The sequence below is a fragment of the Fundulus heteroclitus genome, chromosome 23, assembly GCF_011125445.2.
Source record: "Fundulus heteroclitus isolate FHET01 chromosome 23, MU-UCD_Fhet_4.1, whole genome shotgun sequence".
Classification (NCBI taxonomy): domain Eukaryota; kingdom Metazoa; phylum Chordata; class Actinopteri; order Cyprinodontiformes; family Fundulidae; genus Fundulus; species Fundulus heteroclitus.
The window spans coordinates 23,294,566-23,314,965 of NC_046383.1; the positions used below are offsets into that span (position 1 = coordinate 23,294,566).

At 41.9% G+C, this 20,400-nt stretch overlaps 1 protein-coding gene across 10 annotated transcripts in view; it reads left to right on the forward strand.

Moving 5' to 3' along the window:
- The window catches only part of si:dkeyp-44a8.4 (collagen alpha-1(XXIII) chain), a 190,461-nt gene that overhangs the window by 158,054 nt on the left and 12,007 nt on the right, over nt 1-20,400 (forward strand). For 7 of the 10 annotated variants that reach the window (XM_021310294.2, XM_021310331.2, XM_021310460.2 and 4 more), the window contains 11 exons: nt 91-117; nt 1,802-1,828; nt 9,558-9,632; nt 13,052-13,168; nt 17,039-17,065; nt 17,179-17,205; nt 17,315-17,368; nt 17,468-17,527; nt 17,642-17,686; nt 17,787-17,864; nt 18,035-18,058. In XM_021310294.2, the coding sequence (XP_021165969.2) occupies nt 91-117; nt 1,802-1,828; nt 9,558-9,632; nt 13,052-13,168; nt 17,039-17,065; nt 17,179-17,205; nt 17,315-17,368; nt 17,468-17,527; nt 17,642-17,686; nt 17,787-17,864; nt 18,035-18,058 (561 nt within the window). Of the gene's footprint in view, nt 1-90; nt 118-1,801; nt 1,829-9,172; nt 9,233-9,557; nt 9,633-13,051; nt 13,169-17,038; nt 17,066-17,178; nt 17,206-17,314; nt 17,369-17,467; nt 17,528-17,641; nt 17,687-17,786; nt 17,865-18,034; nt 18,059-20,400 lie in introns of all 10 variants that reach the window. The other 3 variants (XM_036127478.1, XM_036127479.1, XM_036127482.1) reach the window with 3 other exon arrangements.

The following is a 20,400-nucleotide window of genomic DNA, read 5'->3' on the forward strand; positions in this document are numbered from 1 at the left end:
GATGCATTGCGCTACGGTGTGTGTTCCTCATAAGATCACTGATTTATTTCCACCAACTGTCTCTGATTATCTCTCCTATCCCTCCTGCAGGGCCTGCCCGGACCCAAGGGAGAGAAGGTATGCTTCAACCAGAGCTCCAGCTCTGCTCGACCTGTCGCCGGCCCGTTCGGAGGGCACTTTCTTACATTAGTTTGCTCATACTGAGCCCCAGAGATAGCGCATAACCTCATGATTGCTCTAGACCAGGGGTGTCAAACATACGGCCCGCAATTTAGTCCGGCCCGGTGGCTAAATGCATTATCATTATTCAAAAAAACATTTTAAAAAATCTTCTTTTTTTTCTTCTTTTTTTCATTGTCCTGTCTGGCAATGTGGCAATAAGAATTGTTGTCTTAATGCCAAAAAGAGCTCATCAGATTTGACTTTCACAAGTGGAGCAGTACGGCTTTTCTCATAGTGCTCCGCTTGATTTATGAATGTGAATAGTTTTATTATGATTCATGCGGGGAATATCTCAAATGATATGGACACTACAATGGGAAAGTAGGAGAGGAAAGGAAGAACAAGAAGAAAAAAGAAAAGATGAAAGAAAGAGGAGATAAAAGGAAGAGAATGATAAAACAATTATTGAAAAAAACATGTACATCGTTTAATTGAAAATATGCAGTTGCTATATTGTCCACGAGGGGCGCTGTGTTTTAATCAGCAGATGGTAGCACTGAGCTTCAGATGTGGAAAATTGATTTTAAATCATTTCTTAATTTTTATCTGTCTGATGCATTTTGTCATGTAGGACAGTGTTTCTAAGTTCCAAAAAATGTGTATAAATGTTTTTTCAACATTGTATAATCACTGTGATCAGTTCTTATGCATAATGCACAAGTAAATGTTTGAGTAAAAGTATTGTTGAAATTGCACATACTTTTCTTAAAATCGCTGAGGTTATTCATAATATATTGTGTAACAGTGAAATTCATTTAATATAAAAATCAACAACAAGTCCACTTTTATTAGTTCTATTTAATCTTGCAATGAGTTTACTCGTGTGGCCCTCTTGAGATCAGATTAAGCTGTATGCGGCCCCTCAACCAAAATGAGTTTGACACCCCTGCTTTAGACCTTCAGGTTTTTAAGCTAACTAAATGAGCAAACGACAACATGCGCTGCGCTGAGCAGGTTAGCAGGCCTTCCGTGAAGTTCAGCGACAGCCAGATGTTTTTTCCCGCTCTGTGAACCTCCTTCCAGCTGAAGACGTTGGAAACTGCTGGCAGTGACGGCTCAGCGATGCCCGCACTCGTGGTGAACTCTGTGCACACGAGTCTTTGCTGTCCGCCCCCCCAAGCGACAGATCCGCAGAGAAGCGGAGGCCCGCCGCAGCTGCGGTGAACGGCATTTCTCAGGGCAGGACTCCCGTGCATTCTCCGCGACAGATAGATGACGTGGAGTTTAAAAAAGGAAAACAGGCCTTCCTTTGTGTAATCATAATGTCAGTAATGAGAGCGTGACCTTTAGGTCCCCATCAAAAAAACAATCCTCGCCCTGCGCACACCCACTTTTACTACCCCGATCTCATCCTGTCCGATGAGTCGATCTGCGGCTTATCAAATGACTTCTCCAGTAAATGTTTACGTCCCATTGTGGTTTGGCCCGATGACCCTTGAGTTGCTTCCTTCCTATAAACACTATTTTTGTAAGCTCGTCTGTCATAGCAGCCCCACAGTAGCTCGTGAATTATTAGCCATTTGTACATTTACAATTCTGAGAACTACTGACAATTGTTATTTTCCTGTTTTTATCTCAGGGTGACCAAGGAGACATTGGGCCAAGGGTAAGTCATGTTTTCTTATCATCTTTAAGAGATTAAGTAACAGTTTTGAAAAAAGTTTGCTCTGTTTAGATGCTGTTGTTTCAGTACAGTTGTTGCAAAGGAGTAGTTTTTTTTTTATTATTCACATTTTAAAGAGAATGTTTGCAAAATCCACTTTTTTAGCCCTTGAATACATGTTGGTGTGTTGAAAATGTGACGGTAGTCTTTCCAGGTGCTGAGTAGATATCTTTATATTCAGTTTGGGTCACATTTTTCTAGCCGTTCAGTTTCCTCTATTCGCTATTACGTATTTTTGAACAACAATGTCACAGTATTTGATGCGGAGCTGGGAAATATGGACTTCCGGCTAACCTGATCCGACATTTTCAGCTTTTGCTGCAATTTTGTAGTCCAAGCTAAAGGACGCCGAAGCTACAAGTCAAAATTCTTGGTAGTTCATTACACCGTCCTGCAGCTTACTCCAAAAATGGCTGAACGGGGTAGAGTGGGACGCTCTGCGTTCTGGAAGGGGGAAGGGGTGTGAAGCGCCTCCTTTAGATTTAAAGAGACAGCGCCAAAACGGGTCGCTCTCAGGCGCATCCTCAGAACAGAGATAAAAAAAATGGGGAACGTGCGGGTAAATACAGATGTATTCAGACCAAAGCGTTGCTTCGGTTACTTTATATAAACCACAACTGTATGATTTCAATGTGAAAAGGAAGAATTTAAAAGCATGATATGTCCCCTTTAACACAGTTAAACATTTCAATACTTAAGTTTCCAGTGTAAAAGAAGGACTTGGCATTTCATGTAATTCCATATGTTAGTCATTATACTGCATGCAGTGATGAATCATATCCAAAAGTAATGATCAAATCAACAAAATAAGTGTTAATATGACGGTAAAATAAAATCCAACGCACTATCCTTAACTGATGGCAGTGCCTTTTAAAAACCTTCACACACCTGGAAGTTTTCCACATTTTGTCTTGTTACAGCCAAACACTACGCCGTATTTTATTGGGATTTTATGTGACGAAGAAACACAAAGTAGTGCACAGTTATCAAGCGGAGGGAAAAACTCAGTACATTATAAAACCACATTTCGCAGCAGTGAAAGCCACAAATATTTTGGGGTATTTTTTTTTTTCCACGCTTCGCACGTCTAGAAACTGAAACATTTGCCCTTTCTTCTTCCTGTAATAGCTCTGTAAACATCAATTTTCAATTAATTCATTTTCAATTTGTGCCACAGATTATTAGTTCGCTTTAGGTCTGGACTTTGACTAGGACATGCTAACAGGAATATGCTTTAACCCACTGGTCTCAAACTCAAATCCTCGAGGCCTGGTGTCCTGCCACTTTTAAATGTGTCCATACACACCTACTAAATCAAATGGCTAAACTACCTCACTAACAAGCAGTCAAGGTCTACAGAGCTCTGCTCAGCTGATGTTGGAGTCAGGTGTGTTGAGGCAGAGACACATTTGAAATCTGCAGGATGCTAAAGTTTGAGACCGCTTCCTTACCTGAACCACTGTCCTGCTGGAAGGTTAAACTCCAGTAGCATTTAATAGCTATCGTGTGTTTAATTCCATCAATTTTCCCACCTACTCTCAGTAGCAAGTACATTTCTGTAGCTCTTCTACAGTTCCTGTGAACTCCTTGGCTGCTTTTTCCGAAATAATACTCTCCTTGCCCGGCCTGTTAGTTTATGTGGAATAGTCTTTTTTAACCTGATCTGTGCTCCTTGGTCTTCATCGTCCACTATTGTAAACATCTGAAGATTTCCCAGAATGACTGCCTATACTGAGATTAAATTAATCAGAAGGTATTTATTTTCATTTAAGAGTATGGGCTGAATACATATGCAAACCAATCTTCAGATTTTTTTCATGCAATACTTTTGTTCTGGTCTGTCACATAAAATAACTAAAATGCACAGAGGTTTGTGGCTGTTGGACAACATTTAAAAAGGTCCAAGGGCGTTTAACACCTTTGCAAGGCACTGCGTGTTTCTAGCTCTCGCCATATGATTTTATGTAGAGGTCGTCCTTATATTTTGCTCGATACAGAGGTTTACACTGAAAAGCTGTTTTAAATAAGTTTTTAAAGGCAAGACATGGAAATCCTATAGAGCAGAAGGCAACTCAACCCCTATTTAAGCACCCTGGGTGGAGAGGATGACTTACGGTTGCAAACAGCTTGGAAGGTTGTCCCTGTCCATTAATCAGCAAACACAAACATAAAACCCAGACTATACACTGACTAAAAATAGCCTTTATGGGATATTTCCTGCAATCAAACATGTGAATGGAAGAATATTTGGATTGTCTTCTTTGTCTTGAGTTTTAAACAAGGATGAAAGGGTAATGTTTGACATCCAAAGGTAGATAAGATATCAATTTAGACATAAAACACAACCATTCTACGTAGGCAAAGGTTGTTTTTTTTTAAAATGCAACAAAGAAAGCCGATCAGAGAAAAATGAGACCCGTTTCCAGTTGTAACAATTTAAAAATACCAGCCCACCTCCACAGCTGATGTCGATCATTTAGAAAGGTGACCTGACTTGAGAGTCAAACAGAAAGCTGACAGAGTAGCAGGCCCTCACAAGCAGGAAATCACAGCTAAGGGAGCAGACATTTTCCCTCTTTGGAGGTTAGCCTCTGATTAAAACTTGACAAACTTTTTCATCAATCTGCACTTGGATGAAGATGGAAAGAAAGAAAACTGTTATCACGACCGCTTCTGTCCACCTAAACTTCACCAGCGCCTCAAATTTGTCCGGTAAATCAGAGAACAATTGTGTTTATCCTGTGCGGCTCAATCCTGGGACGCACAAAACTGCCTAAATCTGGCAACCCAGAAATGCTTCTATGAGGGAACGATGGCAACGTTTAAACCTTCCCATCATAACTCAATGGTTGGGGCCGAGTGCCAAAGTGGCCATCCAGTCTCAAATAAAGTGACTTTTTAACATTACAGAAAAAAAAAAAAAAAAAAACTCTTTCTGCATCTGGCATCTGGTGGAGGCTGGTGGTGTTTTCTTTTCAAGTCGTATTACGCCAGTATCTATGGGAAAAAAGTGTCATTATTTGTAGTTTAATCCTGCACGGTTGGAAAATAAGACTGTTTTACTTTACAATGCAATGCTATAAATTGAGGGATCTTTGAGGAGGGTCACATACCCCCTAATCCTATATGTATGTTTATGCTCTGGGAAAAAAAAAGGGAGGTCAGGTCCCCTATTTCATGCAAGAAAGGTTTCCTCTCAGTGCTCCTACTGTGTGAAGATGTAAAAAGCCATGACTACATGTCTAGGAGAAACTTAGCAGTTCATCACGCCCAATGAAGCTGTTTCTCTTTTGCTTTAGAAACCGAACCTCTGGTCGCTAACCCAACGTAGAGTCCTCCGTAAATCCATCCCTTTAACTTCATAGATAATAACATGTTCTTATTTACTCTCCACATGGCAAACCGCTGATACTAGTAACGCGATTGCAGGAAGCGACCTGCCTTTACAGCAGCCAGTTATGCATGTTAAAGCACACGCCAAGGAAGATCTGCTCCATCAGGTGTTGGGTATGAATTTAGGGGACGACTCACACATATTAATGCATGATAATGTAAATTACAGCAAAATGCTTCAAGTTCTCAAAACCCAGAACTGCTACTATATTCATACCTCTGGCAGATGTAGATTTAAAGTAATCCTAAAAAAAGGTTTTTAAAAACCTTTGTGTGTGTGTGAAATCTGAGCCAGTGTCTCAGCAAAATCTCATTATTGTCACACTCTGACAATAAAAATTCCTGCTTGTTGATCTTTTAAAGTCCCAGCAATGTTTATTCTGACTGGAAGGAAAATTAACATCGATAAATGATCCCGACAGAGTCCTAACACGAACCAGATGGAGAATCTGTTTTATGGAGCTAAAGATTAGGGTGATGGCAAGGAGGCATTTCAATCTCTAAGACTCGGAGCTCATCACCAAAGATAAATAGTTAAAAATTGCTTAATGGCTGTTCAGCAAATCTAACAAGTGTTTAAAAACGTCTTTATTGGCTAATGCTAATTAAGACTTTACCACTGATTAACGAGAAGGGTATAGCTGTTTTTAATCAATCGTTTTTTATGGGATACTATTTTTACTTACTTGAATTACGCTTTGAGAGATACCAGGCATATTTAATATCAGAGACCTAGGGTGTAAGTAGTTTTTGACTTTACTGCTTACTGGAAATAATTTGTGTATCCAAGAAAACCAGTCCAATGTGTCACATCTCGTCTTTGCATCAGATGAAGATCTACATAAATCTGGTTAATCTGACCATTAAAACCACTCAGAACACACTGATTTAGGAACGCTATCCTGAATCTGATGACTCCCTGGTGCACTCAGATGATTTAAAGAGCTCGTCAATCTTATTAGGACGTGAAGAAATATAAACCTCTTTCTCTTTGTTACGTCTGAACCTTTTGCAATCGTGACAGAGAGTCAGATTATGAAGCAAACACAACTTCAAGCTGACGCAAAAGGAGAGTGATTACCTCACGTCTGCCGATGTTTTCACTGGCATCTGCAGCGCCTCGATAAACGGTCCCCTTTGACCTTTTTCACTTTTTGTCACCTTAAAAACCTCACTCTTCTGTGGATAGCACGCATTATTTTCCTTCCTCTTCGCAGTTATTCACGGCTCTGTGTTTGTTCATCTCGGAAAACTCCAACAAAAGCCGTTGGAGTTTGTGCAACATGACCAAAATGTGAAGAAGGTTAAGGGGTTAAGAAGATTTAGTGGCGCTCACAGAGCGGGGGTACAGGAAGGACACTGGGTGGTTGTTTTTTTATGGCTGAAATCCAGTGCAAATTCGACAGGCCTGCCCAGTGGAAAGATATTTATGGTGCGATCCTGAGACATTGCAGGAATTCCTGATTCCTATCAAGGCAATGGGCCATTACATTTTCCTACCGATGCGTATTTGGTTCTGAAGGCAATAGCTCGAAATATTTTTTTGGCATTCCCTGTCGGTAGGTTTTCCAAATGGTAAATATTGCGCTTGGCTGAGGCTTCTCCTGCTTTGATGCCTTTGGAATAAGTCTGCAGCTCCCCAAAACCTCAGGATATGGCTTGGAAACGCGCGCTCGGCTCAAAACAAAAAAAAAAACCCTGTGAGGGATTCCTCGGCCGTGGAGTTTCACGGATTCACCCTGACACCTCAGCAACTGCGCCGCAGAGGTTTGCAGTGTTGTTCCAGCGTGAGCTCAGTTATCGCTTTGCCCTCTCTAGACGGCGCGCTCCGCTTCACCTCTGAACCCTGCAGGATAAAAAGAATACACGCGAAAAAAAACAGGAAGCGGCCATGGATCTCTGTCAGCCGGTGACTTCCAGTCGATCCATCACGCTCAGGGGGGCGGGGGGTATCATTAGGCGGACTCTGGTCACAAACACAGGATGAGAGGGGTATTAAAACGAAATCAGCTGTCACAGAACCATCACGACGCAAGCGGATGTGCGGTTTTGCATCTTTTCCCCCCAGAAAGCCTCTGTCAAAAGGAAGCGAGTCGCCTTTTTTATCCGTATCCTCCAGTTTATATATAGAGGACACTGTCGCTGCACCTTTGGGTTTATCAAGTTGTAAGGAACCGCAGCCAAATCCTCCCTTTCCCTCCCCTAAAGTAGCATTAAAAATTCAACCTATGGGGGGGGAGGGGGGGGGGCTGTTTTTCTTGGTTTGTCTGATGGCAATGAGCTAAAGGCAACGCCCGGCGTGAAACGGCCTCCTCTGCTATGAGACGTTTAAAGTTGCATATGTGGTCTTCACGGTGGGAGCGGTGTGAATGGCTGAATGTGGCAGTGAGGAAAAAGAGGAGTATATGAAGAGGAGGAGGAGGAGGAGGAGGGGTGTTTTGGAAAAACCTCTGCAGTCCAGCGCTTGTGCACTGCAAAAAGGGAACTAAAAGTGAGTAAAATTTTCTTGAGATTAATGTATTTTTCCTTGTTTTGAGCAGGTAAATAAGACTATTTGCCAATGGAATAAGATTCTTGCACTTAAAATAGGAACAATTGATCTCCACCATCTTATTTGAAGTGCAGTTTATCTAATTATCTTATGTTAGGCATCAAAATACTCATTCCATTGGCAAATAATCTTATTTACCTGCTCAAAACAAGGAAAAATACACAAATTTCAAGAAAATTTGACTCACTTTTAGTTCACTTTTTGCAGTGTGGCAGCCTGTTAGCAGCAGGCCTCCCTTCCTCCTCCCGCTCCTCACTCCCCGCTGTTGCTCCCTCTCCAAGACCTCCTCATCACGTCTCCCCATCCTTCCCCGCGCCGCTGGGCCGCGTGTTTTTGCGGGAGCTCAACCGGGGAGGCTCGAAGCTGTGAGGAGGCGGGCGAACTCTGCTCCTTTCAGCTTGACGGGCAATCAACACAACGACCGTCTGTTGACGGGAAAGAGCCAAAACCACTTCTATTTGGGTTGGGACGGACGGGGAGCCGTCGCACAGAGCACGAGTACCACGTGCGCTGGGAAATATATCGTTGGATGACTGAGGCGTAGACTTTAAAAGGGTAATGGTCGCGGTTAGCCAGCTTATACGGTTTCACCATGATAAAATCCTCACACGGTGCCTTATAGAAATAGCTTTTCCACATTGTGCCGGATTCCTAACAGCACATTTGGTGTGTTTTATTGGGATTTTATGCTATAAATTAACAAAACAAAGAGATCAAATGGCAGCATCATGCTGTGGAGGCACTTTATTGGTTCAGCAGGAACAGGGAAGCGGGTCGGAGCTGATTAGACGACAGGCAGCGTTACATGCAGGGCAATCCTGCTAGAAAACCTTTGTGAGGCTTTAAAAGACTTGAGCCGGTGGGAGGAGGATGGATGGTGACCCTAAACACACAGCCAGAGCATATCCATGCGCTGCAATGGCTTGGTCCAGATTCACACCTAATTACTTTTGAGAATCATCTGCCAGACCATGAAAATTTTATTTTCACCAAAGAAAAAATGGCTTTAAATTCAATCTCTTAATGTGGAAAGCCATAGAGGAATACCTGAGAAGACTTGTAACCATAATCGCGCTGAATGTTTGACTCAGGAGGGCTGAATACATATGCATGACTTCCTTTTCTGATTCCTTATTGCAAAAATCTTTTTTAAAAAAAAAGGATGCAGCGTCATGTCCATTCCATAGAACCTTACTAAGACACATTGAGTTTAGTTGTTTTTACACACCAAAAGGGGAAAAAGTTCATGGGGTACGGACGCCTCTGCAGGTCAATGCTTCTGGTGGAGGTTTCTCAGCGCTGGGCTTGTGAGGTTTTGTTCACTGTGGGACTTCTCTCCTCAGGGTCCTCCTAACTACAGCACATACGCAGCACCTCTGCAAAGTAATCAGATCGCTGTCAAGGTTTGTTACCCCGGCTGGAATGGTCCATAATCCTCCCAGCGGCCACCTCTCTCTGGCTGCTGCACGTCTGTCACCATCTCTGCAGAGAGAGGAGCACAACGCTCCTCTTTCCGGCTCCTTCTCACTTCTGTAGCTTGCTGAACGTTTGGACCTCTGTCTTCTCTTGCAGCGGCCTGCTCCTTTAGCCCCGGACTCCCAGTTTAACACAGATTTCCAATTTTTCTCCACTCATTTATCTTTATTTTCTCTCTCTCTCTCTCTCTCTCTCTCTTTTCTCCGTCTTTCCCGTTTCCTTTCTGTCAACTGCGCCTCTGTTGCATCCTAGATGGTTTTCCCTCGATATGACCACAGCTTTCTCGCTGGAGAGCAGTCCAGCAGCTTTCAGAGACGCTTTCTGAAGGTAGACGTCACCTAAAAGGCATGTGCTTCCTCCTTTTAACGCTTTAATCTGCCTTACATTTGCATGCTCTAATTGTCATCTTCCTTCCTTTTTCTTCTCTTTTAGTTTTTTTTTGTATTTGTTCTTTAAGCTGAAAAAAAGCTGCTGTTTGTTTGATTGTTTTGTCTTTATTTTGATTTTGCTGTTGTCTTTTAATTCCGTTAATCCAGTTGAGATGAAGCAAAGTTGTTTGCATTTAGATTTCCATAGAAAACCCCCCGATGATTAGGAACACACTCTAAAAATGGTAAAAGAAATATTTGCTTGCTTTTGTTTGTTTTCTGAGGGTTCTTTTAAGAAGAAAATAAGTCTTAATGGTTGCTAAAGGAATCTGTGAGAAGTGGATTTGCAAGCTCTTCTCCAGATTCCAATGCTTATTTAAATTAAAAGATGTGCAGGTAAATTCCTCTTCATTTTTTTGTAAGGCGCCAAAATTAATTGACACAATGATCAATCTAAATAAGTGTTTTTTTTCCAATCTGCATGGTTTGAATCACCACTTGACTCGCCTCACTGCAAAAAGGGAACTCAAAGTAAGTCAAATTTTCTTGAAATTAGTATATTTTTCCTTCATTTGAGCAGCTAAATAAGACTATTCGCCAATGGAATGAGTATTTTTACCCCTAAAATAACATAAATAGATATCCTGCACTTGAATTGTTCTTATTTTAAGTGCAAAAATTGCTTATTCCATTGGCAAATAGTTTTATTTAGCTGCTCAAATCATAGATAAATACACAAATTCCAAGAAAATTTTACTTACTTTGAGAGCCCTTTTTGCAGTGCTCAGCAAAGCGAACCATAATACTCCAGATGCCCGCAGAGCTGGGTGAGCACAGAGAAAGTGTTGCCACTGCAATTTTTAGCGTGTTTCAGGAACATTAATGGTTTTCGGCTCTGAACACAGATGTGAATTATGCTTTTAGTTCTTTTAGTGATTTTTTGTAATTGGACCAAAACAGAAAACAAATTCCTTTTTGTTAGACGAACCGGGCCGTTTGTTTTGAGCTTGACATGCGAAGCTAACCGGAAACATAAACTAGGTTAGTCGGTCTGGATGTTTTACTGCGTGACTAAGTATCAGTCTGAGTCACTGGAGGAGGTCTGAGCAGATTCATCCTCCCCGTACAGGCCTGCATGAAGGGAAAGGCTCAACGCCCATGAAGTCAACGAAGATTTGTCTTTGTTGATTGGATTTATTTATTTTTTTATATCTTTTCGGATCTGTTCTAATCTGGATTTTTATCAAATCAATCAGAAACACAGCAGGTGCTCTCACCAGACGCTGCAGTTCACCTTAATTCTGCGTTGCCTGCCAGTCAGTTTGCACAACATTGCTCTTTGCTGTTCGTGTTTTCCCTCAGCTGGTGCAGCAGACGCTCTGCATAAATATCATCCAGTGAAAGGTTCATATTAAAAAGAAAAATGTTTAGCAAAAAATATCACATGCTTTCAAGTAAGATAAGATAAGATAAGCTTTATTGGTCTCACAATGGAGAAATTTACTTGTCCCATCGGCTCAATAGTCAAAAGTCAGAAGAAGGTGCCAAAGTAGGTAAGTAGAATCAGTTAGATACAGTTATACAGCTATATACAATTCTATACACTTCTATGTATAAATAGGTTATTGCACATATGTTATTATACACTTTATACAGGATTATTGCTCAGGATTATTGCAGGGGTTATAGCACCTTGTATAAATAGGTTATTGCACATAAGTTATTACAGTTATTGTTGCATCTATGGTGCATGGTTGAGGTAATTACTATAATGGTTACAGGTATAAAGCAGCGAAGTATGATCAGGTAGCAGCAGGAATGAATGACCTTTATGTTGACAATACACCACAGCACATTATTGCACATAGTTACTGCAAAACACTTATTACAGTAATTGTAACAGTTATACAGTTATACGTATAATCCAGAGATTGAATTCACATGAGTTGCACATTATTGTACGTTAGTTATTGAGCCCAGGTGACTGGCTGCTGTCTACGCAGCGCCATCTTGAAAAAAAAAAAAAATTAATTCAGGATTATGTACTATAAAGTTTGTTGTCAAAATGTGTTTTTGTGCTTTTCAAAAAAAATCTTATCAGGATCTTTATCAAAAGTGTGACTGGACTAGAAATGGTTTTGAAAAGAGATTTAAAGATATGAGTATATATGACATATTTTATTGTAATAAATGGGGCCGTATTAGCATATATGTTAGGTGAAAAATGTGTAAACAGTAAAAAAAAAAACTTCCATTGAAGTCTTATTAACACCCCCAACAATCCCTATACAACACATTTAACTTTTGCTTCATCTTGCGTATATTTAGTTTTACTTTGTTATGCTGGAGGGTAATAAGAGTGTACGATGTGACTGAGAAGCCTTTTCCTGCTAGCCGCTCTTCAAAATAGGAACCAATAGAGAACATGCCAAGTAATTGTTCTTCATAAAGCAGAAAGTTAAAGAAAATTGGAAATAACTGGAACCAGGCTGAACAAGTTCTTGATTGTTTTTTTTTTGTTTGTTTTGCTTGGTGGACAGTAGGGTTACCAGGTCTCACGTTTCTGCAGTGACACTAAAGCTTCTCCTTTATTTCTCACCCTGCCCAAACAAATCTCTCCCCACATCAGTAAAAGGTGACAACAAAAAGCCTCTGTTAGCTGGAATCAGGAAATGAGTTATAATAAGTTCAAATGAACTAATTGTTCTTCTAATTAATTGAAGTACTAATGGTTTTGTCAGGATTGTGAGTGAATCACCAGTGTTTGCCTCGCTGTGGCATCCAGTGCATGTGAGCCTGTTCTTGTGTTGGTGAGCAAATACAGATTCCAATTAGTCTCTTAAAACTTAGTAAACCATGAAGAATTCAATCATCCCTTTTCTTAAATTGTTTGTAAGACAAAACATTTTGAAAGTAAATGCATTTTCCACTTAGTTCCTGGAACCAAAATAGTAAACGATAAAATCCCACCTCCGTTTTGAAAGCTTCGCTCACAAGCTGACTGCTGAGAACTGAACCCAAGTCTTCAATGTCAGGTTATGTTACGGCAGTAGATGCTGAATTTATTTTCGGGCTTTTTACACATCTTTCAGGCGGATGCCACTTCCTGTAGGTGTTGAGGCGATAATCTGTGTCTGCTGTCACCCTTTGGTCAAATATGTTATGTGCACCTTTGACTATTTAACATTTTGGCTGAGTTAAAGTGCATCACTAATTCATTTTCTACATAATCTAATTAATAAACTGAATAATCGTTCTCCACACTTTGTTTGCTCGAGACTGGTGAAAGTGGTGCTTTTCGTCTTCATGAATTAAAATCAGAATTTCTCTAATATTTGCTTTTCCACTCTTTGTCTTTGTTATTGTTGTTTTCATCAGGGTGATCAGGGCCAAGCCGGACCCGCCGGGCCTCCTGGTCCGCCTGGTCCTCCTGGCCCCCGGGGGCCCCCAGGGAACACCGGGAAGGACGGGCCTCGTGGTCCTGCTGGAGAGCCGGTAAGAGCATCCCCAGTGTGGAGGCACCTCCTTTTACTCCCGTCGTTCTGCTCGCATCTCACGCCATCAGACTCAGGCTGCATTGATACACACCTATTGTTCCGGTGAGGGTCTTCTCTGTGAACGGCCGTGGACCCCCAACCCTCATTCTTCCAGGTTAGCCCGTGACCTGTGGCTCAACTAAAAGAAGAAAAAGGAAAAAAAAAAAAACTCCCAAAATAGCAACTGTACTTCAAGCTTCATCTGTTTTGCGTAGATCCGCGGGCCGCAAAGTTCTCCAAGTGCGCAGCTTTCTCCCAGCGATGTGTTGGGGAGCACGCTGAAACAGATACGGCCCTGTTGTGAGTTCAAGGGCAGTTCGCCTGCCGCAGAAAACAATGGTCCGCTCCGTGTATGGAGCACTTTCTGTTGCTCAGAATTAAGCTTGTACCCCTCAGGGTTTCATTGATCTGTCTGAGCAGCATCAAGCTGCGGTTCCTGAATCTGGAGAGGGAAATTTTAGATTTTTTTTTTTTTTGTTTCTTGTTTATCTACTTAAAGGAATAATAGCCGCGTTACTCTCATCTGGCATTGGACTGCAAGGGGGCTAGGTGAAAAATGTTGTTTTTGACGTGGGTGAGTTGAGAACGACCACAGAGATCAGCCGGAGCGGCTCAGAAACGGCAAAACAGACGGGCCGAACGAAAAAAGAGGGAGGGAGGGGGGAGCATCGTGTGACCCAGCCGGCTGCGAAGGGTCTTTCCGAGTTGATTAAAGGCGTTGCGAAACCCAAAACAACTAAACAAAGCGGCGCTGAGCGCGGCTCCATGTTGCGGGCAGATGTCTGAGCCGGAGAAAGTGAGGAAGTCCTCTCACACCTGATGCTTTTAACTCCAGGGGGTTGAAAAACTATTCATACCCCAAAGTAGAGCATAACTGTGAGAAAATACAACTATATTTATTTATTTATTGACCAATGAATAATGAAAACTGTGACATTCACCTGTATTATTTAATACTTTTTTTTCAACCCTTCTGATATTCAAGTGGATATCAGCCTAAGCCACTCCACTGTGACTGCGGCTCTAAACTTGGAGCCGGTGTCCTGCTGGAAGGTGGACCTTCCTCTCAGGCTCAGGTCTTTCTCAATATCTGACAGGTTTTCTTCTCGGATTGCACCTATATTCACCTCCATCCACCTTCCCACCCAACAACACCAGCTTGTTTGGGCTGCCGAAGGAGACAATCCCCACAGCACGATGCCACCACATGTTTGGGAGACGGAAAATTCAGAGTGCTGGTCTTCAGCTGCCTGGTGTCTGGGGATGTAAATAAAAATAAGCTTAAGGGGGTGTTAATACTTTGTAAGGCGCTGCAAAAAAAAGAGGTTATGGAACACACTGCCAGCTCATGTTGTGCAACCTACATTAGTTTTCAAATCTCCTTGAAACATTGGTTGAAAACCAACCAGACATGTGTTCACAGGTGAATTGATCTGTTCCCGTTGGGCCTTTTAACCTAATTTTATTGTGGATTTTATGTTATTGGCATCTTATTTGTTTGTGTCCACTCTGTTCTCTCCCGTAGTGTCTTGTTTAATGTTCACTGCACTGCAAAAACAGAACTAAAAATAAGTAAAATGTTCTTAAAGTTAGTGTATTTATCCTTGATTTGAGCAGGTAAATAAGATTATCTGCCAATGGAATGAGTATTTAGACCCCTAAAATAAGATAATTAGACATGATTGAGATGAATTGTTCTTATTTTAAGTGCAAAAATCTTATTCCACTGGCAAATCATCTTATTTACCTGCTCAAATCAAGGACAAATACACTAATTTTAAGAACATTTTACTTATTTTTAGTTCTGTTTTTGCAGTGTGTTCTTACCTGCCTTAGGACAGCGGATCCAAATTAGCTGTTGTGCTAGTTCTGGCATATCTACATTGATGCTTTAAGCCGACATGTTGACGAATGTGCATCGTCCTAATTCAGATAGGTAAATAAATGAAATCAAAGGCATAAAGATGAATGTCACAGCTTTGGGATTTGAGCTGATCAAGTAAAGCTTGGTTTGAACATCTCAATTCCACGTTTGCAGGAGCTTTCAGGCTTCGGTAGTCGCGTCTGGCATCTGAACCGAGTTCCGTTCTGCACTCAAGATGAAAAGCGCTGCAAGAAAATTATTTGCAACGGCGATTTGTTTCCCGCTGCCGCGCGGGAGCAGATCAAACGACGGGGCCGAGGTACGAGGGGTGGGAAACGGGGCTAAGAAGCTGCAGGAGGATGGGAACAAAGGAGGAGCGCGGAGCAACTCGGTGCATCAGGATGACAGCTTGTATGTGCAGACCGAGGAGCAGCAGCTGGGAAACATCTTAGTAGCTCCTGCACAATATAGTCGAATATGAGAACTAAATGGAAAGTTAATGCCCTCCGCCGCGCGTGTTGCATTTATGGGAGTGCACGGAGAGATCAAGTAAACAGCGCTCCTTGATTGCCGCGTGTGTGGCGTGTGAAAGGAGGGAGCCTCGGCGCAAGTTTCCTCTAAGTTTCCTTAGTAACGGATGACTTCATCGCAGAAATGCAGCCGTCCACCTGGCCCCCGCAAACAGCCCACAGGTCTGTTTACCCCAAAGAGCCAAATCACTGATAGACGGATGGAGAAAGACATGGAGGCTGACGTGAAATGATGTTTGCGTTTGATGTTGTTTGGAGCCACAGCTTATTGCTTCGCACACACAGTCCAGTTCATATTCAAGCCATTACATTTGCTAAAGAGGAAATTAAAGATGTTTTGTTTTTTTCAGTATAGTGGGGAAGTGGGGAAAACAGTGTGGAAAGCACGAGAGAAAGCCATCGCTTTACTGTGACTCTATACGGTCTGCAGATTTCTGCATCTAAATGAGAGGGACCATTAACTGGAGGACGATCATCACCGTGGAAAGAAATGTCCTCATTCACTTCTCAGAATTAGTCCCTTGGAAATCTTTAATCTTATTACTTGCTTTTTACTGTCATTGATCTTTCTGCACTGATATTTCTCGCCCACAAGAACTGGACTGATGACACCATTTGTACATTACACAGTGCGCCCTGCCAAAATAATCTGTTGTTTTTTTCTGAAAAACTTTGGCAGCTCTGGTTACCTGAATTATTTAGTTAAAAAAAAAAATAAGAAAATGTAAGCAAGTTACAGAACCATTTAACATGATAAAACTGTGGTCTGCTTGTTATGTGTACATTTTAAATGTATATTTAACAGCTTTTTATTATTATTATTTTATTTTATTATATATTATTATATATTTTTAGGATTTTGATGATTTAAAAAAGTTTATGTCACTGGTCATAATCTTAATGTATGCATCTAAAAGTAACAATTATATTGCGCTTGTTCTTTAAATCTATCATTCACCTTTTTTGGATCTTCTCTGTTCTCTTCAGTCGTTTCCATTGCTCTGATTTATCGGTTCTTATAAATGAGCGCTGTTGATCACATTATTTCAATACTGGCCAGGAGAAACTGCCAGCTACATGGTCACTCACAAGAAATGGGGGGGCCGTATCACTTTCAGCACCACTTCCCTGAAGAGTTTGGTGACTGTATAGACATGTTTGAGTTTGTCTGGATTAGAGAAAATCCACTATAAATTCGTTTTTTCTTTTTAAAATGCATTAAAGTTGTTTATCGTTTGCTAAAAGAACAGTTCAGATACATCATTACATGCCAGAATCTCAACGCTCTCCACTTGTGGAGCAGGTAAACCCATAGACATAATATAAATGTCTATGGGTTCTTCCAACGCTTTAGTCCACACTGACATCTAGTGGCCAGATTTGTCGAGTAACTTCTTTCTGACACCTTACCCCTTCTCCTCTGTGTCCTCCCAAGGGTTTGCCGGGTCGAGATGGCGTTGAGGTGAGTGTGGCTCGTCATTTCTAAGTTCCCAGTTAGACGTCAAAGATGATATTTGTTTGCTGGTTTGTTTGTTGTTTTTTTTGCCTGATTTGTTTTTACTCTTTTTACCTCAGGGGCCGCAGGGAACGCCAGGGAAGCCGGTAAAGATTATGAATAATTGACATATTTGGACTCATCGGACTGATTGGGGCTGTAAGCATTAGGCAAACTTTGCGATCCTTATATTTATTGATCTCTAATGACTGACAGGGAGATGATGGAGAGCCCGGCTATCCAGGAATGCAGGGTCCTCCGGGGCCGAAGGTATAACCGAGCTTCTGACCTGCTCACTATCACTATTATTGACACGTTTTAATGCATTCACCCCGTGTATTGTTTTTTTGTTTTTTTTCAATGCACCAGGGGGAGCCAGGATTTGGAGAGAAAGGAGAGAGAGGCATGAATGGATTCCCAGGATTAAAGGTAAAATAATCTATATTGGTCTTTAAACAAGGATAATTTCTAAAATATGTTTATTCGGATGCAACACAGTCAGCTATGATGTTTCATTTGATGTGACCTTTGCTCTTCCCACAGGGTGACAAAGGGGAAGCAGGCGAGCAAGGACCACAGGGACCCATGGCACGTTTCTATTCACAACCTAAACCCTTCACATTTGCTCTGTTTTTGTCGCCGGCTATGTAAAAATCACACGCCTCCGTTATCCCGAACTCTGCTGCAGGGTTATCAGGGGGAAAAGGGCGCCGCCGGCTCCTCGGACATCATCGATTTCAACGGAAAGCTCCTGGACGCGTTCCAGGTGAGTTCGATCACACGTACTCCCAGAGAAACCGAGCGTTGAATCCCATGGCAGGGTTCCTGGGGGGGGAAACCTAAGCCCATGTGAATGTCTTTGTGGTCGGAAATACATCTTGGTTATGTCAGCCAGAAACCTCTAAAGTGAACTGTGTCGCTGTCTCCTCCCGACAGGCCATCAAAACCATCAGCGTCTCGGTAATCTGCCGCTGCTGCATGGCCTCCGGTGGCGTGGCGAGTCACTAACACCGCTCCTCATGCTTGCACCGCACACACCGTGTGTTTCCGCCTCACATCACACCTGCCTCAAACGGGAAAGGGGGGGAGGGTGGGGGATGCGGTGTTTGTGCATTTTTTTGTGTGCATATTGTGGCCAGATCTGTGACATCAGATGTATTGGATGTCACTGCGCAGGCCACATCTGAGGAGGCTCATTGAATGCCAGGGTCTGTTGCGTTCTGCCGCGTTCGTTTGGCGCTACAACACACAGCCTCAGTTAATGCACGGCAGATGTGTAGGTTCATCAGATAGCACGTAGCCTACAGGCATTCGTTCGGCCACGCGGGACAATCAAGGGGGTTTTTGTTGCCGTGCTCGGGGTGTGCTGTGCGACGCCGTGTCACTGGTGCTGAACGGCAGCATGGTGTGCTTTCTCTGGTGTTTTGGGTTTTCGTGCGTTTTCGTTTTCCCTGAACTTTTCGTCTCGTTGCAAACAACAAGCTTCAACGTGTCATGCTGGAATTTTACGTGAGTTGTGCGTTGTGTTCAACTGGGGAGGGGGGGGGGGGATCCATGGACAGTTTTGGGTTTGTTTGTCGTTTTCACGTGGGAATCTGAAAACTGAGCCAAGTAAAAGCACGTTTCGCTGCAACTACAGCTGCCAGTCTTGTAGAGTGTGATTCTATCATCTTCTAGATCTACCATCTTCTACTTCTAGAAACTTCAATTTGTGCCCTTTTTTTTTGCAAAATAGCTCAGGCTCAGTCTGTGCATGAACATCTATTTGCATTTATTAGGCCTTTATAAACATCTATTCCCAAGTTATGCTTGAGACTGAATCTCCACACTGCAAAAATGGAACTAGAAATAAGTAAAATATTCTTAAAATTTGTGTATTTGTCCTTGATTTGAGCAGGTAAATAGGATGATTTGTCAATGGAATAAGATTTTTGCACTTAAAATAGGAATAATTCATCTCAATCATCTTATTTCAAGTGCAGGATGTCTAATTATCTTATTTTAGGGGTAAAAATACTCATTCCATTGGCAGATAATCTTTTTTTACCTGCTCAAATCAAAGATAAATACACTAACTTTAAGAACATTTTATTTATTTTTAGATCCGATTTTGCAGTGCAGTCCTCGAGGGCCGGTGTCCAGCGAACGTTTTTGTGTCTTTTATATATGAAACTGACTCCTTTCGATCAAAAAAGCAGCGGCTCTACCTGGAGCTCCCATTGGATGATGGGGCTCCTCATCCTCTCGATAAGGCCGAGTCCAGCCGCCCCATTTCTGAAGTCCTTATTCTGACTCCCTGTTTCTCAGAGAATAGACTTTAAATTACTTCTGTTGGTTTACAAATCAGAGAATGGCTTAGCACCAAAACACATTAAAGACTTGTTGTCAGGCGTGCTTCGGTGGCGCTGTCGTTAGTGAGGCCTTTGCCCTCGACGTGGCCAATCCAGTTTTGAATCTGACCTGTGGTCCTTTGCCGCATGTCTCTCCTCCTTTCCTGTCAGACCACTGTCCAAAAAACGAGCCACTAGTGCCGTAAAAACCTAAAAAAAAAAAAAAAAGACTTGTCATTGCATCGACTTCCCAGACCACTCAGGTCTCTTTGTTCACGTCTACTGCTCTTCCCCAGAATCAGGACCAAACATAGAGAAGCAGCGTTCACTTTTTACTTCGGAAAAAAAAAATGCTGAAACTCTGAGTTCCATTTAAATTCGAGGTTAAAACCCCATGAGCTGAGAGTTGCCTTTGACTGTTCGGTTTAAACTATTAACTGAAACATCGTTGACTTCAGTCTTCATTGGGTCACTTTTTTAACCTTCAAACCTCTGAGGCTGGCAAAGACCAGCTGGCTGTTTACTGAGACTAAACTGCACACAAGTGGATTTTATCCACTAATTAACTTTAGAATGAAGTTCTTTGTACTGAATTGTATTTAGGGCTGTCAGAGTAAAACGGGCTGAATATGAATCCACACGTACACTTTTCAGGTTTTTATTTGTAAAGAAAATTTTGGGGAAAAAAAAGTTTCTCTTTTCAAGTCACAATCGTGCTCTACTTTTGTGTCGGTCTATCACATGGAATGCTGTTTACGTATGTACAGTAAATCTTGTGGTGGTAAAAAAAAAAGGCAAAATGTGAGATATTTGATTATAATTCAGCTGACAAGAGCCAGAAATTTTGATTAACGATAAAGGGGGCAACTCCACATTGGTTACAGTCTCATCCCTGGCTTCGTACACTTGATCTTCATCTGCCCATGTACCGGGGTAGACATGCTACTGAAAGATGGCTATCTTCACAGTGCT